At 49.7% G+C, this 26,047-nt stretch overlaps 1 protein-coding gene across 1 annotated transcript in view; it reads left to right on the top strand.

The window, feature by feature from the left end:
• The first annotated feature begins 14,413 nt into the window (after positions 1-14,413).
• Positions 14,414-26,047, top strand: part of VEGFC (vascular endothelial growth factor C) — a 101,202-nt gene continuing 89,568 nt past the window's right edge. The window contains exon 1 of the mRNA XM_066383519.1: positions 14,414-14,922. Coding sequence (XP_066239616.1) covers positions 14,776-14,922 — 147 coding nt within the window. The 5' untranslated portion in view covers positions 14,414-14,775. The remainder of the gene's footprint in view (positions 14,923-26,047) is intronic.

The raw sequence follows: 26,047 nt of genomic DNA, 5'->3' as shown, positions 1-26,047 counted from the left end.
TGCTTCTCCAAGGGTCAATAGTCAACATGCATGAGATACCAGGGTAACCAGGTTAAGACACAATTTGATTAAGTAGATCTGAGTCGGGACACAGGATCCCAAATCTCTCCCATTTACTATGACTAAGAGCATCTAAGAGCATCTAAGACTCTGATCTTAGATGACAACCAGGCTGTTGGTTGGAGGACCACCCTTTGAATAGTGAAACTCTAGGGTACTTCCCAGTAAACTTTATTAGGGGGTAAGAAGTTCATTGAAACATACTCTTACCAGATGATCCAGAAACTCTACTCCTTAGTATTTACCCAACGGAGCTCTAAAATGTCGACACGAAAACCTGCACAAAGATGTTTATAGCTGTTTCATTCATAATTGCCAAAATTTGGAGGTGAAGAAGATGTCCTTTGGGAAGTAAGTGTATAAATAAGCTGTGGTCCATCCAGACAATGGGATATTGTTCAGCACTATATAGGAATGAGCTACCAAGCCACCAAGACGAGGAGGAGACTTCACACGTATTACTAAGTAAAAGAAGCCAATCTGAAAAGGCTTACACTGTGTGATTCCAACTATATGACATTCTGAAAAAAAGGAAAAACTATGGATACAGAAAAATAGCAATGGTTTTCAGGGGTGGAGAAATGGAAAGATGACTCAGGAAGAGCCCAGAGGATTTTGAGGGCAATGAAGCTATTCTGCATAGTGTTGTAATGGTGGATACATGCCGTCTCACAGTTGTCCAAACTCCTAGAATGAACAACACGGAGAGTCAACCCTAAGGTAAACTGTGGACTCGGAGTGACTATGATGTGTTAATGTAGGTTCATCCGTGGTGGAAAACGTACTAGTGAGTCGTGTTGGTAATGGGGGAGACTATGCATATGTGGAGACGGGTTAACGGGAAATTCCTGAGCCTTCCTTTCCATTTTACTGGAAGGCAAAAGTCCCACCCCCAGTGATCCTTTTATTTGAAAAACCCAACGTTCCTTGAATACTACTGCAATTCCACACAGGATGGTGCAAAAAGTGCTCAGACTTCCCCAGAATGAAGGGTTAGGTTGTACCATGTGGTCATGAGTACTGACCAGCTGAGATGTCCCCTGCGGGCAAAGCCCACGTGAAACTCAGGGAAGAGGAGGAAGTTCATTAATAATGACAAGGACTCATTGTTTAATTTCTAAATATTTTGGGCTTTTCTCATTTTTTTAGATAGCAACTGTTGATAATTTCTAATCTAATTCCAATACGGTCCAAGAATATACCCTATAAGATTTCAATCTTTTGAAATGTATGTATTTAGACATGTAAAAAAAAATTAGGGCTCCAAGATATGGTTTATTTTAGTGAATGTTCCATGTCTACTTAAGAATTTCTCTTCTGCAGCTGTTGGCAATATTGGTGTATATATGGTTAATATTAATTAACCCACATGGTTCATGGTGTCATTCACATCTTGTATACCATTACTCATTATTTTTGTCTACTTCTTCTGCTGAGAAAGGCATATTGGACTCTTCAACAATAACTGTGGATTTGTCTGCTTTTATTTTGGCCTGTCAGTTTTTCCTTCATGTGTTTTGAAGCTATTTTTATGATCTTACATATTTATAACCTTTCTGTTTTCCTGAAACATTGATACTTTTACCATTTTCTTTTATTTATTTATTTATTTATTTATTTATTTATTTATTATTTTTACTTTTATCATTTTTATTTCCCTCTTTACTGCTGGTGAAACTTGCTGTTTGATAGTCAATTTCCCCCAACATGTAATACTGTATCACAGTTCCAGCTTTCTTACCATTAGATTCTGCATGGCACATTTTTTTTTCCAAATTCTAAGTTTCAACCTGTTTGGTGTTTGTAATTAAAGTATGTCTCTTATAGAAAACACGTTGTTGAGTTTTGCTTTTGTAATCAATCTGAAAACCTTTGCCTGTTGATTGTAGCGTTTTGTCATTCATATTTAATGTAATTATAAATATGATTGGATTTAGTGCTGCCATTTTGCTATTTGTTTTCTTTCGGTTTTTGCTCCTTTGTTCCTCATTTTTCACTTTCTTTTGGTAAAATTCAATTCTTCTATAGTATTTAATTTTGATTCTTCAATTGGCATTTTAGTGCTTTGCCTTATTTTTAGAGTAGTTGTTATAGAGATTATAATCTGCATCTTCAAATGAACACAATCTACTAGCTCACATAAAATAAAGAAAACTTGTTTTAATATAATATTCACATATATTCTTTGTCCTCCTTTTTGTTATATAAGATATTCACATTCTAGATCCCTTAGTATGTTACAATTATTGTTGTGCTGCAGAATTAATAAATTACATATGTGTATTTATGTATTCCTAAATGTTTAAATATTTGACTACATATTTACAATGCTGATGATCTTTATTCCTTCCTTTAGATCCAAGTTCCTATCTGTTGTGTAACTTACGCCCAGCCTGACAAGCATTAGCATTTCTGGTAGCGTAGGTCTGTTTCAGATTGTCTTTCCAAAGTAGGCACTCCCCCAATGTCTGTCTGATTTGGGCAATTCTCGCAGTGACTTCAAAGAGTTGGGGGTGTTGAAGGAGTTAGGGGATGGGACTAATTTTATCATTGTTATCTGCAGCAGGCTTAGTCTAACTAAGCCACTGCACTATTAGCAGAAGCTGAAATCCCACTGTTTACATTTTAACAAACTAAATTGTAGTCCCACTGGTTCATTAAAGAAACACGTCTTTGGACATTAAAAACTGATAGACATTAACACAGGCGAAGCTTATTCAAGGAATTCCAAGTGATTGCATATCATTAGAGAGAGCACACCGGGGAGAGTGGGGGGCAGTCTGCAGAGGAAGCAGCCACGCACACGTGTGTGTGTTTCTCCTTGTGGGTGGTAAGGAGTGAGGATGGGAAGTAAGCAAGAGAGAAGCGTAAGCAGGCACGGGTGTTTGAAAGAACGAGGGTAAGGGTGAAGATGTTTATAGAGTAGCACCCACTCTTTACAAAAGGAGCTGGACTACTCCCAGCTTTCACATGGGTGTGGAGAGAGGAGAGGAACCCAGCAAGGCGGGAGGCAGGATGTAAATGTATAATTACAATTGGTGAGTGGCAGAATTTCAATTATCCCTGTAACAACTGTAGAGAGTGTCGAAAAGTGAATTACCTAACATGTATTAAGCCAGGAAATTCATATATGATATGTACATAGAAAGAGAAGAGTCGTTGATATAAACAATAAAAATTAATTTCAGAATTGGGAAAATTCTAGCTTGCATTAGAAAAAGATGAATAAATGTTATAAATACAAGAATAGTTAACATGTGAAAATAAAGGTAAAATGTTTATATTTGTATATAAAAGATGTCCTAAAAATATTAGGGAAAAGACAGTTTGCACAAATTATTTAAAGACATATAGCCCATGTCACAGAAATTACACACACAAACACATAAACACAGGCAATCGTCTATGAATTTACATTGAAAGGACCCAAATTGTGCCAAAAAGATTACAAATCAACCACGATGTGCATATTACGGTAAAATTTAATAAAATCAGAGACAAAGGAACAGTCTAAAATTCTCCAACGAGCTATGGCAGATACAGTAATTTATTAAGGAAAAGCATCATATCAACATTTTTCAAGAGGCAGCAGGGGGCGGTGTTTAAGCTCCTGGGTGCTGGAAACAGACTGCTTTGAATACAGGATCTGGCAAACTCTAGCTCTAAAACAATAAACAATATAATTACTTTTCCCACAGGTCAGTTTCCTCATTTCCCTCATATAAATCATAATAGTTTCTGTGTCATGAGAATGTTGGGAGTACTAAATGCATTAAAATGTATATAATACCCATAAGAATATAGCCAGGCACATAATAGGGACTATATGACTATAAACTATATTTATTCTCAGATCTCTTGATAGCCGTATTTGGTGAGGAAATATAATGCATAAAATATTCAAAGTGCTTAAGAGAAGATAGTTAATGTTAGAATATAATATCCATTTCAATAATCATTTAAATACAAGGCTGAAAAAAAAACTTGGGAAAATATAAATGTAAGGAAACAATACAAATTAATATATCTGTATTAATTCTTAATTATTCGTCCTGCCCTATCCAAAATTTATTGAGAGACCATTAATTGCCAAATATTTTTTTCAGTTTTTTTACCTATATTAATTAATTTAGTATTCACATAAGCCCCATATGGTGAAGAGAGGTTCGCCAAAGGTCACTCAGGGTAGATCTGATAGGCAATCAAGAGTTACCTCCATAGTAAGCCTTCTTTGTGAGGTCTGTAACTGTGAGACAGGGCTTAAATACAAACCATCTGTTCCTTGCTCCCTTCCTGAGTCTTTCCGCCATGAAGGTTTGTTTACAGACGTTATCTCTTGAGAAATGGTCCTTGAGTGTGGTTTCAGTGGGAGCAGAAGCCTTTCTTTCAAAAACGTTCTGATTCTGGTGTTCTTTTCTACATAAAAAGCCAGTTCATGGTTGCGTCCAATTATAAATGAACCAAAATATTTCAAAACAAAGGATCGGCACTAGCTGGTTAGCACTCATAGGGACACGTGTTAAAAACACAGGGCTTTAGTTTTTCTTCTGGACAAACCATGCACTCATTTCCCTAGTGTCTGAGTCACCGCAAGGAGTGACTACAGAAATAGCAAGCAGTAATAAAGGTGGAGACCTTGACTTTTCACTGGTTAAGAAACAACAATCATTGGTCAACTACCCAGAGCCTTAAGCCTACAGTCATGGAAAAAACAAAACAAAACAAAAAACAAACAAACAAACAAAAAAAACTAAGGAGAAGAAGCAAAACCAAACCTGCAAATTCAAGCATGGTCACCAATCATCTAAATCTGGTCCTGTAGGGTCTCAAGTGGAACCAGATTGTCCACAGCTGCCATCTTGACACAAAGCTCTGTGGTGGAAGCTCTCTCCCTCCAAAGACCGTCTGCTTCCAAAGAATTCTGGAGAGTCCCTAATTTTAAATCTCCTCAAGGAACGATCCTGCTGTTGTCAAAGGGTTAAACCTTGTGTCTCGTTTAGCTGGGATACATGACTCTAGATATTCACTCTCTCAAGTTCTCTTGAGTTTAACTGCTGTTCTAGTGGTCAGAGTTACCCAAGCATTCCTTTCCACTGCGGTTCTGAGGCATTTATTTTAATGGTGCCTTTTCCAGATGACAAAGTCTCTGTGTTTAAGGTCATGTAGAGGCTGCTTGGGAGAACATGAAGGAAACAGAACTCACACCTGTTGGTGGGAAGACTGATGGCATCGCACGGCCCCCTTGTGGTGTTCTGACGCATCTGCCCAGCGCGAGGTAGATTCCAAAACTGGGGGAGAAACATGCACCCTCCAAGGGAGGCCGGTGCCATGTTCTTACGGTTTGAGTCAATGACTGCTCCTTTGAGTTTAAAAATATCATTGACTGTCTCTGCCCTTCATGGGGCTTGAGAGAGTTCCAAGACAATAAAATTTCCAAATAAGCAGCACAGCTTTGCAAAGTTCTCTAGTAATTATCCCAGCAAAACAGCACAAGGAATGCCTGTATTAGGGGAGACAGACGTTACAATTCCAGTAAGTTTCTTGCTACAATCAGAACCGCACCTTCCCAGCAAATAAAAGTTGGTTCCACCTTGAAAACTCGCATACATTGACTAGGATATTCAAACCCCAGAGCAAGGTGTGAGTGCCTGATAAATTACTGCATTTCTAAGTGTTCACACGTGGTAACCCTTAGACTCGGGTTCTGGTCCATGCCCACTGCATAGTTCCCAGGATGCATCCCGTGCCGGTGTACCATGCACTCAGAGACATCCTCAGCAACCTTAGTAAAGTTGTCTCACCAGTGTCGATAAAATGCAGCAATCAATTTGTCCTCCTTGGGGTGATTAACGTCATGTAACCTGTCTGCAAGGTTTCAATTGAAGGCTTCTGCTGAAACTAAACAGCCGTTCTGAAGGAGACAGAGATTATCCTCACATGATGTTTTTCCATAACTCTTTCTGACTACAAAACGGGTGTTATGACCTAGAGTGTACTTCTCAACAAGAACCTTTGGAAGTGTAAGGATCTGTGGGAACCTGGGGCTTGATTGCAGCAGCTGGGTGGATCTCCCACTTCCTTTCTTGCCCTTTAATTTCACTCATCAAGGGTTTGAATCCTTTCCACTCTGTATGTCAGGGTATATATATTAAATCCCCTATTTCTGTCCTAAGCCCATTCAGAGAAGAGGAGAGAAGAGCTGTAGTCCTATGTGCTCCAAGAGCTACACTCGTATGTTTTCTAAGGGTGGGAAAGAGCCTACCTCCATAGTCTCCAAAGTATTCATCTTCTTGCTTGTTTCTTGGGGTGCGTGCTCTACAAAACTGTTGTCTAATACTTATAGTTGTTCTAAATTCCTCTAGTTTTACTATAGAATTTGGGACCTCTCAAATCATACTGAGGGCAGTCACAGAACCTTTTCCATTTAATCGTATTGGTTCATAAAACACATAAACTCAATTGATGTGTATCCTGAAACCCTGGATTCCATGTTCCTAGAACCATAGCAAATTACCGTCTAAATTTCTGCCTCTTCCAAGGGCTTTGGAAGTCTTTGAAAATCACTCTCGGCTCAGACCGCAAGCAGGTCTTACATTCCACCATCAGGACCCTGCTCTGAACAGGTTAACATTCAGAGTTCCCGGCTGTCCAGGAGGGACAGGCAGCTAGTCAGGAGTGCTGGGGCCGGGACAACAGAGGGCCACATAGAGAAGAAGAGGACAGGAAGGTCAAAGCTTTCAGGTTCGAGTTACGATGCGGGCAGATGTAAAACAGGGGTAGTCTCCCCTGTGTCATTTGCCTCCTCCACAGAACACTTAGGGAGGCCACGGCGGAATCCGAATTTCTCTCGCAAGCTTTCCTGTCTCGATCAAGAAAACACGGGTCCTTGAATGGCTGCAATTTTGCTTTCTTTTCATCTAAGGTGCTTCTCAGATGAACAATTTTGTCCTTAAAGAAAAGTTTCCCAGAATGACCACTGAAATTCTAAACTATTGCTGATAAAATTACGCCACTTAGAAAGAGAGCCACTTGTCTTAAGTCTATAAAATACACGTATGAGGTAGGAGTCTGGGCTGCCGGAGACACAACCTGGGGTTTTAGTGTGAGCCAAACATATGGGCATCAGCGATGACCGGTCAAATCAGTGGCTGGTTCACCCCGTGTCCTGGGCCCCCCAGCCTGACGGCTAGGAAGTCTCCACGGTCAAACCCGACAAACCAGAAGTTCTCGGTAAATATAAGGATCAGAAATGAACTTCCTGCTGTCAACTACCAACAAAAAGGTGCCGGAAAGAGTGACGACAGAAAGCAATGTCGCTAGCGACAAGGCAGCTTCCCACCAGGAGTACATGTTTTCACATCTAATCAGACGACCCAACGATTCCTCGGGGGGAATCTCAGGGGACAGAACACACTGAGCATCGGGAGCCTGATAAGAAGGCCCTGGACCTGAGGTCTGGGTGAGACCCAGCCCATCCCTGTCGGCCTCCGTCTGGACCTGAGGTCCGGGTGAGACTCAGCCCATCACTGTCGGCCTCCGTCTGGAACTGAGACCCAGCTCATCACTGTCGGCCTCCGTCTGGACCTGAGGTCCGGGTGAGACTCAGCCCATCACTGTCGGCCTCCGTCTGGACCTGAGACTCAGCCCATCACTGTCAGCCTCTGTCTGGACCTGAGGTCCGGGTGAGACCCAGCCCATCACTGTCGGCCTCCGTCTGGACCTGAGGTCCGGGTGAGACTCAGCCCATCACTGTCGGCCTCCGTCTGGACCTGAGGTCCGGGTGAGACTCAGCCCATCACTGTCGGCCTCCGTCTGGACCTGAGGTCCGGGTGAGACCCAGCCCATCACTGTCGGCCTCCGTCTGGACCTGAGATCCGGGTGAGACTCAGCCCATCACTGTCGGCCTCCGTCTGGACCTGAGATCCGGGTGAGACTCAGCCCGTAGGCCTCCGTCTGGACCTGAGGTCTGGGAGAGACTCAGCCCATCACTGTCGGCCTCCGTCTGGACCTGAGGTCCAGGAGAGACTCAGCCCATCACTGTCGGCCTCCGTCTGGACCTGAGGTCCGGGTGAGACTCAGCCCATCACTGTCGGCCTCCGTCTGGACCTGAGGTCTGGGAGAGACTCAGCCCATCACTGTCGGCCTCCGTCTGGACCTGAGGTCCGGGTGAGACTCAGCCCATCCCTGTCGGCCTCCATCTGGGACTGAGGTCTGGGTGAGACTCAGCCCATCACTGTCGGCCTCCATCTGGACCTGACGTCCGGGTGAGACTCAGCCCATCCCTGTCGGCCTCTGTCTGGACCTGAGGTCTGGGAGAGACTCAGCCCATCACTGTCGGCCTCCGTCTGGACCTGAGGTCTGGGAGAGACTCAGCCCATCACTGTCGGCCTCCGTCTGGACCTGAGGTCCGGGTGAGACTCAGCCCATCACTGTCGGCCTCCGTCTGGACCTGAGGTCCGGGTGAGACTCAGCCCATCACTGTCGGCCTCCGTCTGGACCTGAGGTCCGGGTGAGACTCAGCCCATCACTGTCGGCCTCCGTCTGGACCTGAGGTCCGGGTGAGACTCAGCCCATCCCTGTCGGCCTCCGTCTGGACCTGAGGTCCGGGTGAGACTCAGCCCATCCCTGTCGGCCTCCGTCTGGACCTGAGGTCTGGGAGAGACCCAGCCCATCACTGTCGGCCTCCGTCTGGACCTGAGGTCCGGGTGAGACTCAGCCCATCCCTGTCGGCCTCCGTCTGGACCTGAGGTCTGGGAGAGACCCAGCCCATCACTGTCGGCCTCCGTCTGGACCTGAGGTCTGGGTGAGACTCAGCCCAGCACTGTCGGCCTCCGTCTGGACCTGAGACCCAGCCCATCACTGTCGGCCTCCGTCTGGACCTGAGACTCAGCCCATCACTGTCGGCCTCCGTCTGGACCTGAGACTGACCCATCACTGTCGGCCTCCGTCTGGACCTGAGGTCCGGGTGAGACTCAGCCCATCACTGTCGGCCTCCGTGTGGACCTGAGGTCCGGGTGAGACTCAGCCCATCACTGTCGGCCTCCGTGTGGACCTGAGGTCCGGGTGAGACTCAGCCCATCACTGTCGGCCTCCGTGTGGACCTGAGGTCCGGGTGAGACTCAGCCCATCCCTGTCGGCCTCCGTCTGGACCTGAGGTCTGGGAGAGACTCAGCCCATCCCTGTCGGCCTCCGTCTGGACCTGAGGTCTGGGAGAGACTCAGCCCATCCCTGTCGGCCTCCGTCTGGACCTGAGGTCCGGGTGAGACTCAGCCCATCACTGTCGGCCTCCGTCTGGGACTGAGGTCCGGGTGAGACTCAGCCCATCACTGTCGGCCTCCATCTGGGACTGAGGTCTGGGTGAGACTCAGCCCATCACTGTCGGCCTCCGTCTGGACCTGAGGTCCGGGTGAGACTCAGCCCATCACTGTCGGCCTCCGTCTGGACCTGAGGTCTGGGAGAGACTCAGCCCATCACTGTCGGCCTCCGTCTGGACCTGAGGTCTGGGTGAGACTCAGCCCATCACTGTCGGCCTCCGTCTGGACCTGAGACTCAGCCCATCACTGTCGGCCTCCGTCTGGACCTGAGGTCCGGGTGAGACTCAGCCCGTAGGCCTCCGTCTGGACCTGAGGTCTGGGAGAGACTCAGCCCATCACTGTCGGCCTCTGTCTGGACCTGAGGTCTGGGAGAGACTCAGCCCATCACTGTCGGCCTCCGTCTGGACCTGAGGTCCGGGTGAGACTCAGCCCATCACTGTCGGCCTCCGTCTGGACCTGAGGTCTGGGAGAGACTCAGCCCATCACTGTCGGCCTCTGTCTGGACCTGAGGTCTGGGAGAGACTCAGCCCATCACTGTTGGCCTCCGTCTGGACCTGAGGTCCGGGTGAGACTCAGCCCATCCCTGTCGACCTCCGTCTGGGACTGAGGTCTGGGAGAGACTCAGCCCATCCCTGTCGGCCTCCGTCTGGACCTGAGGTCTGGGAGAGACTCAGCCCATCACTGTCGGCCTCCGTCTGGACCTGAGGTCCGGGTGAGACTCAGCCCATCACTGTCGGCCTCCGTCTGGACCTGAGGTCCGGGTGAGACTCAGCCCATCACTGTCGGCCTCCGTCTGGACCTGAGGTCCGGGTGAGACTCAGCCCATCACTGTCGGCCTCCGTGTGGACCTGAGGTCCGGGTGAGACTCAGCCCATCACTGTCGGCCTCCGTGTGGACCTGAGGTCCGGGTGAGACTCAGCCCATCACTGTCGGCCTCCGTCTGGACCTGAGGTCCGGGTGAGACTCAGCCCATCCCTGTCGGCCTCCGTCTGGACCTGAGGTCTGGGAGAGACCCAGCCCATCACTGTCGGCCTCCGTCTGGACCTGAGGTCCGTGTGAGACTCAGCCCATCCCTGTCGGCCTCCGTCTGGACCTGAGGTCTGGGTGAGACTCAGCCCATCACTGTCGGCCTCCGTCTGGACCTGAGACCCAGCCCATCACTGTCGGCCTCCGTCTGGACCTGAGACTCAGCCCATCACTGTCGGCCTCCGTCTGGACCTGAGGTCCGGGTGAGACTCAGCCCATCACTGTCGGCCTCCGTCTGGACCTGAGGTCTGGACCTGAGGCTCAGCCCATCACTGTCGGCCTCCGTCTGGACCTGAGACTGACCCATCACTGTCGGCCTCCGTCTGGACCTGAGGTCCGGGTGAGACTCAGCCCATCACTGTCGGCCTCCGTCTGGACCTGAGGTCCGGGTGAGACTCAGCCCATCACTGTCGGCCTCCGTGTGGACCTGAGGTCCGGGTGAGACTCAGCCCATCACTGTCGGCCTCCGTCTGGACCTGAGGTCTGGGAGAGACCCAGCCCATCACTGTCGGCCTCCGTCTGGACCTGAGGTCTGGGAGAGACTCAGCCCATCACTGTCGGCCTCCGTCTGGACCTGAGACTCAGCCCATCACTGTCGGCCTCCGTCTGGACCTGAGGTCTGGGAGAGACCCAGCCCATCACTGTCGGCCTCCGTCTGGACCTGAGGTCTGGGAGAGACTCAGCCCATCACTGTCGGCCTCCGTCTGGACCTGAGACTCAGCCCATCACTGTCGGCCTCTGTCTGGACCTGAGGTCCGGGTGAGACTCAGCCCATCACTGTCGGCCTCCGTCTGGACCTGAGGTCCGGGTGAGACTCAGCCCATCACTGTCGGCCTCCGTCTGGACCTGAGGTCCGGGTGAGACTCAGCCCATCACTGTCGGCCTCCGTCTGGACCTGAGGTCCGGGTGAGACTCAGCCCATCACTGTCGGCCTCCGTCTGGACCTGAGGTCCGGGAGAGACTCAGCCCATCACTGTCGGCCTCCGTCTGGACCTGAGGTCCGGGTGAGACTCAGCCCATCACTGTCGGCCTCCGTGGTTTGAGAGTCTTGGCTTCAGCAGCAAGGGAGGTAGCAATAGGATCTCCGTGGGACTGGGAGGTTACCGAATTCCCCAAAATATCACCAGAAAACGTGTTAATGATCAAAAATGGCATTTAGCAGAACTCACTGCAGTAAGGGAGATGCCATTTTGACAGAGTCTTACCAGTGGCTCAGAAGAGGTAAGTCAGAATTGGAATAATTGTAGGACTTTGGGGTCTGGGCGCAAGTAGGTTCCGGAGGTCTTTCACAGTGGGGCACTGAGGAGGACTGCTCAGAGTTCATGGGGTCATCATTGGGGACCGGTTGGCTCGGGTGAGTGAGGGTCTGGATGAGTTATCTGTTATCAATAAGCTGGTGATTTGTCAGAGGAAGAGCATATCATCTTCAATATATTGATTTCCTAGCGTCTCGTGAAGCAAATAATTACTAGTGTTGAATCTCATCTTTCCTAGGCTGAAGTTTCCTAGAAGACACGGCTAAATCCTGTTGACATAGTCCATCTTTCATCCAAGTGACATTCAACTTCTGCCAGCATTTCCTTCAGTTAACATAGTAACAGTAGCAGGAACGTAACATATTTGAGAGGGAAAAAGGAATCTGGATATGCTTACTGCTGTATTTCAAGTAAAACACATACATATTTTTGATGCATTTTGTTTTTTATGGACTTTATTGGAGTGACACTGAGTAATTGGTTTCAGGTATTCAATACACTATGTGTGTATTGCACCGTGTGTTCACCACCCCGAGTCAAGTCTCCCTCTACCCTCTCCTATCTCCCCCTTTCCCCTTTTGATACATTTTGGTCCTGATGATTTTGCAGCCTTTACACTACGCTAGGCCCTGGGAACGATGGGAGTGCCTGAGATTCTCAACTTGGTTGCCTATCAGGATCCTGACAAGTCCCCCAGTCTAAGCAAACCAGAATCTCTGGATGGTGCACTCAACAATGTAGGTGTTGTGTGCTCGCATGTGTGTCTGTCTATTCAATTATAGTTGGCATTCAGTATATTAATTTCAGGCATATAACATGGACATTTATATAACTTACAAAGTGATCCCAGGCTGTCTCACACATTATTATTCCCTGTGCTGAATTTTAACATCCTGTGACTTTTTGGAAACTGCCAATTTATACTTCTCAGTCCCTGGAAATCTTCTTTCGGTTGGTTCCAAATGCCATCGAAACAGGGACGGACTAAAAAGAAGGTCCAGGCTCCTACTTCAATTCTTCCCCAGGGAGTCCCCAGCTCTTCCTCTTATCAGTATTGAAGACAAATATAGCCGATTAGTCAAATACGCGCATAGCAGGAAGACATCAGGAAGAATAACACACTGGCGGGGTCGCAGCCCAACACACTTCAACAAGCCGTGATGGTGGAGTGACTCTCAGAGGATAGATTTAATCAAGATAAATGTCACAGCTCCAATCTTGGGCACAGCCGACCGACCGACTTTACAAATGCAGGGCAATAATGTAGACGTGAGTAAGCAGCGGTGTCCGTGGAAAGTTCTTGAGGAATGCCGTTGGTTTTAAGTGTAATGTGAGTCAACACTGATTCGGCTGCCAAAGAAATAAAGTCGATCCGAGGCTGCAACAACAAATGCATCTAACGCCTGGGTGCGGAAGCCCCTTTTAAAGGCTTGTTGGAACGCTTGAAGTACTGAGTCACGTGTGAACAGTCTGCTAAATGAAGCAAGTTAAAATTAGATCGTGGTTGATGAGGAAATTTGGAGTTGTCATAAGAACAGATACTTCGCGGGGAGAAAAGCTAACATAGGGAGAACATAACATATTTTTCAAAATATGTGAAGCATCACACATGGACGTCAGATTAGATTTCTCGTGTCAAGTCCAGAAGTCAAAAAGCCACGGAGAAAGGAAAGCTGAGGCTGTTCAACAACCCTGGCCACCATGAAAGGGCCAGGACAGCACACAGAGCAGCAGGCCCCTGTCCCCCAGGGATTTCAGTCTTCAAGTCAACACGCGGGAGGGGAGTTCCAGAGTTGCAGAGAGTTGATTCAGATTAAGGACGTCTCCCCTCCCCGTAAGATTCTATGATCTGTGTTTCTCGAAGCAGCTAGGTAGTGTAAGGGAGGCTTCTCATCTCTGTACCCTGTTGAAACCGGTAGCTTGGTTGTCTGCAGCCTGTCCCCTCTGCCCCAGGAAAGGGACCTTCAGGGCTGTTAGCACCACGCAGCCCCCGGCTGATTTTCCTACTGGAAAAGGCAGTCGCTGTTCCGCAGATGTCACCGCCTACAATCTGCTGACCACATGTCCCTCTCTATCAGCTCCTTTCTCATTTAAACCTAACTTCTTGTAGAAAGCGACACTGTGTCTCCTTACTGTCCATGACAATTCTGGCCAGAAGTCTGGGATTCCCTTGGGATCAATTAGCATGCATCCCTATAACCCGCACTGCGCTCAGAGGACTCAGTAGTTCTCGCTTCTCTGGCAACACGAAGTCACGGGACCCAGGGAAAGAGGGGCTGCGGCCGATTCCAAGGTCCTGGCGGGGGTCCCTACCATTGCGATGACTTTTCTCTGGGTCAGTTCAGCACTCCAGGGCTATTTCCAACCCTTGAGCGGGGCGCAGCGGACCAGGCGTGGGGGAGTCGGACGGATGCCCGGGGCTACCCAGGACAAAGGGGCCCCTTCCACCCTAATAAGCTACTTTGTCCCGCGGCCACTCTGCCCAGTGCGGTCGCGTGGCCTCAAGGCCCGAGGACCGAACCGGCTGGTCGGGCCGCGGCCCCGGGCGCGGAGGGCGGGGTGAGGGTGGCCGGGGGTGGGAGGTGGGGCGCCGGGGGAGGCGCGGGCGCGGGCAGCGGAGGGAGCGCCCTCCGAGGGACAAGGAAGGGGAGGGCGGCCAGGCCCGGCGCGCTCCCTCCCTCGGCCTTTCTCTCACATAAGCGCAGGCAGAGGGCGCATCAGCCATGCCCTGCCCCGCGCCCGCCGCGCCGCCCGCCGCCCGCCGCGCTCCGCTGCCGCGAAGGGCGGGGACGAGGGGACCGGGCCCCCGAGCGTGGAGGGCCGAGCGCCGCGGGGGGTCTCGGCCGGCCCCCCTCTTTCCAGAAAGCCCCGGCGGCCGCGCGGGCCGCGCACCGTCCGCCTTCGCCCCGGCCGCACCTCGCCGGCCCGAGCGCGCGCGGGGAGCTCGGATGTCCGGTTTCCTGTGAGGCCGCTACCTGCCCCCGGCGCCTCCGGCCGGCGCTGGCTGCGACGGCGACGTGCGACGTCGGGAGCGCCGCCTGCGGCTCGCCCTCGGGGCTCAGCGCGGGGCTCGCGGGCGGAGGGCGAGCGGAGAGCCGCCGTGCCCCGGGCCGTCCACCATGCGCCGGCCGTGCGCCCTGGCCCTAGCGTGCTCCCTGCTGGCCGCCGCGCTGCTCCCGGGGCCGCGCCGCGCGCCCGCCGCCGCCGCCGCCTTCCAGTCGGGACTCGGCTTCTCGGACGCGGAGCCGGACGCGGGCGAGGCCAAGGTGGGTGCGGGTTGCGCGCTCCGGCCGGGCTGCGGGGGGGATCCTGGGGCTCGGGGCGCTGGGAACCCGGACCCTGCGCTCAGCGACGTGTGCGTTCGTGTGTCACCTTGTGTCCAGACTTGGCGAGCGGACTGCACGCTTCCAGGGAGAAAAGTTTTCTTCTCCTGTTTTCCCATAAAGTTGTTACCAAGTTGGAGAGGGAGTTACAGGAGGGAAGGGCCCGGAGAGCTGGCTGGTGACACAGATCGGGGCGCCTGCCTAATAAAGAGCTGTCCCTGCGCTGCGCCCAGCGGGTCTTGAACCTGCACAGGGAGCGCGGGTCCGCAGAGTGGGGTCACTCGGGTCCGGGGCTGTTTTCTGATTAGTGGGAGTCACAGAGCCCCGGGGCCAGGACGCGGCGCCCCAGCGTGCTTCCCCGCACAGCCCTGCGCTGGGCGCAGCTTTAGGAAAACAGACATTTACCAGCCGGCTTGGAGGGCTTAGGACTTCAGAGTCACCTGGGGAAATTGGTTCAACTTGAGATGCCACAGATGTCACGTAGACAGAGGACAATCGGGCATGACTTTTCAGCTTTATAGACTCTGCATTTCTGAAATCTGGTCGTAAAATTCTGAAAAGCAAGGTGGATTCTGTTTGCTTTTTAAATTAGTGACGTCTTAACACTTTGCCTGCAAATGTTGCAAAGAGACTTTTGAGACATTCTGATTTGCAAAAAAATGGAGTTGTGTGTTTTTGCCTGCTTCTTACTGGCCCCTCTGAAAGAGTGTATATTTACCTAAAAAGTTGGGATCTGACGTAAGGGTGGATTCTGTGCTTATTTGAGTTCTTGAACTCCTGAAGTTCCGTATTGGACATTGTCTGGGAAGCCTCTCTTCCAACACTGAGGTGCCCTGCCCAGACCTGGACTGCATTACTTTATTTCAACTGACGGCAGAAGGAGAAGCTGTCAGCCTGGAGTTGACTTGATTAACATATACTGAATGTGTAGAAATTAAACTGCCTTCCCAGCTGTATTCTGAAATATGTTTTAAGATTGAGTAGACTAATATTTAAAAACCAGACTACTTTTGTCTTTAAGTTTTGGGGGAAATTTTTCATATAGCAGAATATAGGGGTCAAGGAAAAGCCTTTAGAGTAACAAAAGAAAAAAAATGTATGTGTTAAATTGCAGAACAGTGCGCATCATGCGAACTGAAAAATGATGTTTAACGCGTGTATTTGAACAGGTATAACTATTGTCATAGGAATATCTTCCTTGTCCTGAAATGCCACCAAAATGTAGCATCGGACCCCCTGGCACTCTCTGTATTTTCACTTTCCGTGGCTGCAAAGTCAGACTATGAAAGCCTGGCTGGTAGTAACTCACTCTGGCGTGCAGGAGGAGAGTGTGAAGCAGGAGGTAAAATGAGAGTCTTTCCTGATGAGCTCCTAGCTCTAACGGGACTCACTGACTGCTGGGACAGCCCAGAATGCAAGTCCCGTGTGTACACATGCGAGTGTGTGTGTGTGTGTGTGTGTGTGTGTGCAAGTGTGTATGTGACTGTGTTGGATAATAAAAGGTAATTTAGTTTTCATTCTCAAAATTGCCTTCATTGATGATGTAATCAATTCTTCCCATTATTCATAAAAGTGTTTATGCCTTTTTTGTTTGCTTTTCATGCTGTACCATCCTTGATATTCTGTCCGGTGAATATGGGTTAATATTCTATATGCGGTGTTGACCCTTTACAGGATGAAAGGTCACTTTAAGTCTCTGAGTCCCACAGACCGTGAGACAGTCTGTTTATCCCTGCACTGAAGTGCTCCCAGTGGTCCAGTAGAGAGGCTTGACGGGGCATGTGTCATTGCCGGCCCCTGTGCAAACTGTTATGTCCCTGACAGGGAACTGCCAAGAGGCGTGGTCCGGGCTCCACGGCTCTCCCTAGTGGCCTAGCCCATTGCCTTGTCTCCATGTAAGCCCCAGAGAGGAGCTGCTGGTTAGTTTTCCTGAACTGCATAAGCCCCAAGAGGAGATTTCAGAAGGTAAATAGAAGATGTTACCTATCTGCAATCTCCAGTAACGGCCAATGTTTGGTAATTTACACTTAGAAAGCTTTTTTTTTTTTTTTAATATTTAGAAAGGATATTAGTGCAACCAAGTCAACACCAGTAAAGGAAGGGGAGCAAAGTGTTGCCTATTCTATAATTACAGTTAACTGGGCATGATGGGACACAAGAGAAAACATTTAAAATTATCAACACACTAAAGAAAACCAAAACTTAGAAGAAGCATTAGATTGTGACCTACAGTCATTTGCCAATATGAGAGTACGTAGAGCGCACTCTGGTTGGTTGGAGTTGAGTGAAGACTTTGATTTTTAAGAGAAACACTGCTTGACAACATCAAAAAGGAAGAATTACATCATGCCAAATATACTTATGGGATTTTTATTCCATAAAGTGGGTTGGAATGGAAGCATAAATGCCTAGATATTTACATGTTTGAGAATAATAAATGCAAGGAGAGTGTATTTTACGTTGCAAAGGTCTACGTTAAAGATAAACTCAACGTGAGATTTACTGTCTGTGTCAACTGAAAGAATAATCTGGATTAGCGATTTCTGGATCAACCTTTCTCATCTCATGACACACATAAACCAATTCCTAAAATCCTGCCGCACACCAAACAATATGTATTTTGCCAATCTCACAAAAAATAGGTATGATTTTGATTTATTCACACCAGATGGCTATTGTTGTATTGGCCGTTGTCTTTTCTTTCTTTCTTTCTTTCTTTCTTTCTTTCTTTCTTTCTTTCTTTCTTTCTTTCTTTCTTTCTTTCTTTCTTCTTTCTATTTCTTTCTTATTTTTTTTGACTATCTAAGGGAAAAGAGGTCAGTGCCCATGACTAAATCATCAGGTATTGCATGTTTTAAACATTGTTGTGAGGCACACCGGTCAAAAACAGCTCATTTACAAGATGAAATGTTATTGGGTAAACAAATATAACATCTTGTTTTCTGATTTACACAAATAACTTCAGATATTTCTACATTTACAGTTTAAATGCAGAAGGAGTTGACTAGCTTAACACTAACAACATTAATTGCTTTAATGAGAATAGCTATTTTTTGTTACCATAATAAAAGCACATATAGTTTATGATGACTATCACAAAAAACTTCATAGCCATGACAACTAGTTTGCAACCTGACAGATTTTCTTCCTCTATAATTTGTAATTCTGCATACTTTCATATTTGGTTTGTTTTTTATTTACTGTTTTAAATTCATCAGTGGTGATGTTTTTCAAAATACCATCTGTGTGCTGACTGCAGCAGAATTCCTTAGAGGTCTTCTCATCCATCATATCTCTGGGCTTGGGTCTAGAAAGACATTGTTTTAACTATTATCCTAAGTCATTTTCATGCATAATGACAGTTTTAGACTCACCAACCTGTGGTATGTAACCATGATTAATTTCATTGGTTTTATCTTCTTCATTATATAATTGTTGAGTTTGCAAGGTAAACTACTAGGTGTGAGGCATCTTAAGACGTGTAAGCCATTTTTTCTTCTTTAGGGAACTTACAACTTAGGTAGAAAAGAGAAAGGCTTAAGCACAAAACTTCAGTGAGATATCAGGGGGATGGTACCAATACGTTGTCTGTCCCTAAAGTTTGTGTGAGGGAGTCATCCATGAGACCTAGTTGGTGGGGTTGCCTTGACATAAGGCAGAACTTGAATTGTAACTTGAATGAGTGTTTCCAGCAGGTGACTCACTCCATCAAGCCTAGAGATTCCTTCTGTGTCTTAGATGGAAGAGAAGGCAAGAAGGCAGATATGACTGAGTGGTTCTACAGCCTAAGAGGAAAGGTCCTTAAACAAGAATGGGCTTATACGGATGGATGGGGTTATCTTGTAGATGGTCAGATTCAGGAATTTGGCCATCCTGTTGTGGCTCATGGGGGGTTGTTCATGAGCTGAACACCTGAAATGCATAGCAGTAAGAATCTTACTGAGGGAAGACTTGACTTGGGGAAGGTGAACACACAGTACAGTGTACAGATGATGCGTTGTAGAATTGGGCTCCTGAAACATGTATCATTATGTTAACCGGTGTCACCCCAATAAGAAAGAAGACTATTGAAGTCATATATGAGAGTGACCGGTGGTCAGGACTTTTGCTAGAGAGGTTTGGCCTAGTTCAGAAGCAACACTAATAGTCTAGAAGGGAAGTGATGAATAGAGTAGAGTGGATGCAGTGGGAACTGAAGAGAAAAGCTATTAGAAGAAGAACCTATAAACCTGGTGACTGACTAATATGAAAGATAAGTGAGTGGGAGAAATTGATCTTGACATCAGTGTTATAATTGTTGGACAGTGTGGAGCCTACTTGTAGGATTAGGGCATTTCAGAAAAGAGAAGAGACTGGTTTTCATACATGGTTGGTGGATGAAAAAAAATCACTTAAGATTTTACTGCCTGACCAGGCAGTGGCACAGTGGATAGAGTGACGACCTGGGATGCTAAGGACCCAGGTTCAGAACCCTGAGGTCACCTCTTGAGCATGGGCTCATCCAGCTTGAGCATGGGCTCACCATCTTGAGTGCAAGGTCTCTGGCTTGAGCGTGAGATCATAGACATGACCCCATGGTTGCTGGCTTGAGCCCAAAGGTCACTGGCTTGGAGCCCAGGGCCTCTGGCTTGAGCCCAAAGTTGCTGGCTTGAGCAAAGGGTCTCCCTGTCTGCTGTAGCCCCCCCATCAATGCACATATGAGAAAGCAATCAATGAACAACTAAGGTGCTGTAACTATGAGTTGATGCTTCTTATCTCTCTCTCTACCTGACTGCCCCTCTCTCTCACACTGAAAAAAAAAAAAAAGATTTTACTGAACTAAGGAATTTTTTGAGAACCAAATTAAGCTTTACAAATGTCCATCTCATTAAAAGAAAGGAAAATAATTGTCTAGGAGCAACAGGACTTTAGCTGCATAATACACCAAACGTATTTAACCATTTGACAAGTGTTACTACAGTCCCCTAAGGAAAATTCACAGTATGCACACCCCATTGGCATTGGAAATGAGAAGGTAAATGCTATTCAAGTAGAGTAGGCCAGGGCAGTGGCTGTGATGGTTAGGCGTTTACCGGAGCTGTCTCTGAGCTTGGTGTCACGGTACCCCAGGCATTTCTTTGATGTGCTTCAAATTCCCATACTTTTTGGGAGTGACCAGCCATCGGTCTTCAAAAAGGGGGTTCACTCTTAGGGAAATGGGCAACGTTTGGGAAAGGGAAAACCTTTAAATGCTCGTCCTCTTTTCAGCTCACTCTGCATTGGTTCATGCCAGAGGCTCCGAGTTTGACTCCTCAGTCGCCCCTTGGGAGGAAGGCGGAGATTGTGTAACACAAGGATTGGACTCTTGGCCCTCCCCCGGGGAACCTGACGCTTTCACGGCCAAGCTACGGTGGTTGTGTTTACTACTTTCCTTAGAGGATACGCTCAGAGGCATCGTCGGCCTCCTGTCTTCTGTGAGATTTCTGACCCCTGATCTATATGATGCCGGAGATGGTTGGCCTTGGACGTAGAGAGCTCAATTCATCCTTCATTTTGGTTTCTACTTCTTTGTGTTCTTTCTTCTGCACTGTGAATGCCTGGCTGGCAGCCATTGGTTCATGAGGTGTGGTTATCATCAAACTTGTCTTGGCAGCATCTCAGTGGGTGTGTCGGTTCTCGCCCTTCTGCGTTGAGCAGGGGAGGGTGGAGGGCGGTGGTGGATTGGGAGCGGTCTCTCTGGGTGTCCAGTTCTCAGGCTCTGGAGAGGGGTGTCACGACCTTCTTGTTGTCAGCAGGGTCCGAGCTGGAGTGCGGTTTGCTAGTTCTCACCTGGTTGCCTTGGGACACAGGAGCAGGTGTGAGCGGGATGAGTGGCCCCTGTGGCCCAGCACTGCACCTCTGCAGCGGTAGGGGGCGCCCCCGGTTCCGATCCCCGCCACATACCATACGTCCTTTGTTGACAGAAGGCGCTTTCATCATAGGTTGCCTCTCGGCACCCGAAGCACCGGTGTGCCATGCACGGTGCTATGAGCACTTCACAAGGTGACTTTTCCTTTTCCCTACCCCTCCGTGAGATGCTTACTGTCACATTGCATTAAAGATAATGAACCTAGAGGCAATGACTAACCCAGGAGCAAGAAGACAGCTTTCATTTTTCTTTTCAAAGCCTTTTGCAGCATCTGTTTTAAGAAAGTGTGGGGATGGGTGTGGGCCCTCAAGGTTTGCCTAAGACCCGCAATCCCTACCCCTTTGCTCCTGCTGGTGTTGGCCAGGGGAGGGCAGGGACGTCTCACTCTGCAGGGAGGGCTCTCTCTTACATTTACATGTGTCCCAGTCCCCCGCAGTGGGACACTCTGAAATAGACCTGGACTGTCTTCCAGGTTCTACCCACGGTGCCCCTCGGACTAAAGGTCGAGTAAAGATGGCCTGACCCACGGGACCGTTGTAAGCGTGGCTGCGTGACCAGGGGGCCTGCTGGAATTCCTGAGGCTAACTGAGCAGTGCTCCTGAGCTGCACGGATGTAACCGCAGTGGAAGGCTGGGATCACTCCTACGCCCCAGGACCTGTCACGGATAATTGGATTTGGAAAGAAACAGACGTTTCTGGCCGAGACATCACACCTCCTCCCACCTCCCTGTGGTTTCACCTTTCCCCCGGGACCGTAATCCTGGCGGTTACAGGGTTTCACCTTTCCCCCGGGACCGTAATCCTGGCGGTTACATGCCGGCCAGGTACCAGGGTGCCTACATTTGGTTGCAAAACACAGGTTTGTAACCGCAGGTTTGCGTCAATTGTGAACTAAGGTATCCTTCATCTTTCACACCGGACGTGATGTGGTCAAGGGCTCTAAACAACGCAAGACGATAGTCCGTTTGATTCACAGTGTGATTCTACAACTTACCGTGAATATTTTAGATGTGTCGGTGCAATTGTTTCTTCTAAAACTTGCTCACAGAGAGTATGTGGGGGGTTCTTAGCTTCAGTTGGTTTACTTTTGTTCAGAGTTGGTCATTGGACTATTTAGAGAGAGAGAAGTGGTTATTCAGTTGGCTTTATTGGCACCCACCACATACCCCATCCTATCGGTTCTTGAAATCCCCTTTCGCTGGTGGGTCCCCCTGTCTGCTCACGCTTCCCGGGCCGTGGCTGCCCGCTGTTAGAACGAGCCCGCGGGGCCTTTCGCTGGTGGGTCCCCCGTCTGCTCATGCTGCCCGCTGTTAGAACGAGCCCGCGGGGCCTTTCGCTGGTGGGTCCCCCGTCTGCTCCTGCTGCCTGGCCCGTGGCTGCCCGCTGTTAGAACGAGCCCACGGGGCCTTTCGCTGGTGGGTCCCCCGTCTGCTTGTGCTGCCCGGGCCGTGGCTGCCCGCTGTTAGAACGAGCCCGCGGTGCCTTTCGCTGGTGGGTCCCCCGTCTGCTCGTGCTGCGCAGGCCGAGGCTGCCCGCTGTTAGAACGAGCCCGCGGTGCCTTTCGCTGGTGGGTTCTCCCATCTGCTCGCGCTGCCCGACCCGTGGCTGCCCGCTGTTAGAACGAGCCAGCGGTGCCTTTCGCTGGTGGGTCCCCCTGTCTCCTCGTGCTGCCCACTGTTAGAACGAGCTCGCAGGCCCTTTCACTGGTGGGTCCGTCCGTCTGCTCCTGCTGCCCGGGCCGTGGCTGCCCGCTGTTAGAACGAGCCCGCGGTGCCTTTCCGGCGACCCCCAAGCCCTCAAGTTCATTTTATTAAATTATTTGGTGCTCATCTTGATCTTACCTATCACGAAGCTATTTATAGTCTTTATTTACCCTCTGAATTTGAATATTTCTAAGCTTCATTAAAGAAGTAGTAAGCTGTTGACTTATAAAATGCTGCCGTAGGGCCCTTCCCGAGGGCAGGGCTGAGTATTAAAATGCACACGCACCAGGTTTCCTGAAGACTTCAAGGAACTTGAAATTCCTGCTGCCCCCAGGGTGTGGGACAGCAGAGCTCCTTCTGCAAACGCTGTCCCATCGCCTGTCACGTGATTGCCTTCGTGACCGCCTGGCAGGGAAATCGAGGGACTCCGGAAGGAGACACCGCTAACTCCTCCTTGCCCGTGAGTACGAGCTTTCTGTGCTCTTAAATCCAGATTCTCCTGTGTCGATCCACTTCCACGCAGGGCCGTCTTAACCAGTTCCCACTCGCGGTAGCTTCCTGCTGGGCTGGAAAGAACAAGGCAGACAGCGATTCCCAAAAGTGCCGAGTGAGTGATTCCTGTCTACCACGAATGAACACAGCATCTTTCTCGAGGAAGAAGACACTTACTCATGAAAATACCAGCAGTGAGTCAAGCAGGCAGCGCCAGTCGGCAGGGTCGGAAGTTTTGTAAGAGTCTCCTGACTTCCTAGAAGCTGCTGGCCGGGCCGCGGGGTGGCTCGGTCCGGTTCGGGCCAGGCTGAGTGACGCGGGGTGGCTCGGTCCAGTTCGGGCCAGGCTGAGTGACGCGGGGTGGCTCGGTCCAGTTCGGGCCAGGCTGAGTGACGCGGGGTGGCTCGGTCCGGTTCGGGCCAGGCGCGGTGACGCGGGGTGGCTCGGTCCGGTTCGGGCCAGGCTGAGTGACGCGGGGTGGCTCAGTCCGGTTCGGGCCAGGCTGAGTGACGTGGGGTGGCTCGGTCCAGTTCGGGCCAGGCGCGGTGACGCGGGGTGGCTCGGTCCGGTTCGGGCCAGGCTGAGTGACGCGGGGTGGCTCGGTCCGGTTCGGGCCAGGCTGAGTGACGTGGGGTGGCTCGGTCCAGTTCGGGCCAGGCGCGGTGACGCGGGGTGGCTCGGTCCAGTTCGGGCCAGGCTGAGTGACGCGGGGTGGCTCGGTCCGGTTCGGGCCAGGCTGAGTGACGTGGGGTGGCTCGGTCCGGTTCGGGCCAGGCGCGGTGACGCGGGGTGGCTCGGTCCGGTTCGGGCCAGGCGCGGTGACGTGGGGTGGCTCGGTCCGGTTCGGGCCAGGCGCGGTGACGCGGGGTGGCTCGGTCCAGTTCGGGCCAGGCGCGGTGACGCGGGGTGGCTCGGTCCAGTTCGGGCCAGGCGCGGTGACGTGGGCTCCGCCCGTGACAACAGAGGAGCGACTGGCCCCAGAAACCGCAGTGGGCAGGCCTTTCTTTCCGACATGGAGGTGTGAGAGCCAAGTCCAGCGGTCCGGTCCGGGGGGCCCGGGAGCGGGGGCAGAGCTCCGAGGGAAGCCGCAGGACCGGAGTCTGAGTCGGGGCTGAGAGCGCCCAAGACCACGGAAACGCCTCCGCGGGATGCTGGAAGCGGCCTCCGTCGGAAGGGGTTGCCCCCGGCTTCCCTGTGCAGACGTGTCTAGACAGGTGGATGGGAGGTGGTCCGGGGCGTCCCTGAGCCGGTGCCAGCAGCAGGCTTCCCCTGCCGTGTCCGGCAGCGATGGCTGTCCCTTCACTCGGCACCATATATGGTCCCTGAGCCCCCCCCCCCCCCAGAGGCTCCTGGTTTCTGCCGTGACAAAGATAGCCTCTTCTCACTCGCGTAAACACCTGTCACCCTACTGTCTGGGAACACTTACAAAGTGTATTAATGACAGGCATCTTCGCTGTGATGGCTCGCATTCCAAACAGAGCAATGTAAACAGTGGTCATGATCAGACACACACACACACACACATTCACACACACTCACACACACACCACACACTTGCATACGCACACACACACACACACACACCTCTTAATAGTTCTTCAAACAGCCATTGCCTAGCTAACTATTTTTAGACAATCCATTAAAAGAGAGACTATTTAAAAGAACCAGAGTGTATGAAATGAGATTCTCCACAGTGTGTGTTATTGGTGGGTCAACTGGCAAGTAGGAGAAAGGAGAGGCAAGCCGAAAGAGTGTCCCAACCATTTCTTCTCTTTGAAATCTATTTACAAGTATTCTTGCTAATTGTAAGACTGCAAAGAACGGGAGGCAGAAAGGAACTAGCAAATAAACAGTATCGTTACTGTGTAGCTGCTGGTGTGATTTTCTTTTTTACAACGTGGCTGAAACGGGCTCAAAGTCAAAGGACACCTATTAGAGGACAGCCCTTCTGAAGGAGGAAGTGCCCACACAGGCGGCTGTGTGTAAATAACAATACTTGAGAGTCTAAAAGGCCGGCTTCTCAGCAAGCTCAGCTTCATGCTTGTCCTTTGTGGGCGAGTGGGGGGGGGGGGGAGGAAACATATCTTGGAGTAGATCAGAAAAGATGTGGTCTGCTGTTTCTGTATTCTAGCATATTTCACCTTGAAACGTGGACCCCAAGTGGCCACCTCCTCCACACTGTATATGCAACAGTAGTGATTTATACGCTTCCAAGTGGTCAAGGCAGGAAACAAAGCAAGCTCTCTTTCTGACCACAGAACGCACCAGGCGGGAGGGGTTTTGCTTTGTACTTCCTCTGAGGGTGCCTAGAAGAACTCCCTGTCAACATTTCTGCTTGTCTCGGTCACACAGCTGTCCCTCGGTCTAGTGACGTAACTGTTGAGCTAGACAGGCAGTACAGTGGCTGGGAGAGCAGGCTCCAGAGAGTGGCTGTCAGGATCACATTCTGGCTCCGAGATTTCTCATTCTGTCCTTGTCACTCAGGACCTGCGTGGCCTTGGGCAAGTTGCTTAACTTCTCTGGGCTTCCTTTTGTAGAAAATGAAGACAGTCAGTCAGTGCCTATGCCCTGAGATTATTTTGAGAAATAAAGAACAAAAATATAAATATCACCGAAAGCCATGACTGACATATAGCATTGTGTACATTTTTGTCAAGGAGAGAAGTTTCATCATCAGACAAACTAGCACAGACCTAAGTACCACGTCCTGAGCACGTACAGGAACCGGGACATTCTGCAGAGCAATTCTCTAGCGCAGGGGTCCCCAAACTTTTTACACAGGGGGCCAGTTCACTGTCCCTCAGACCGTTGGAGGGCCGGACTATAAGAAAAAACTATGAACAAATCCCTATGCACACTGCACATATCTTATTTTAAAGTAAAAAAAAAAAACGGAAACAAATACAATATTTAAAATGAAGAACAAGTAAATTTAAATCAACAAACTGACCAGTATTTCAATGGGAACTATGGGCCTGCTTTTGGC

This window comes from Saccopteryx leptura, chromosome 4 (assembly GCF_036850995.1).
Source record: "Saccopteryx leptura isolate mSacLep1 chromosome 4, mSacLep1_pri_phased_curated, whole genome shotgun sequence".
NCBI lineage: Eukaryota > Metazoa > Chordata > Mammalia > Chiroptera > Emballonuridae > Saccopteryx > Saccopteryx leptura.
Note: the sequence above shows the minus strand (reverse complement) of the source record. Positions and strands in the feature narration are given on the sequence as shown.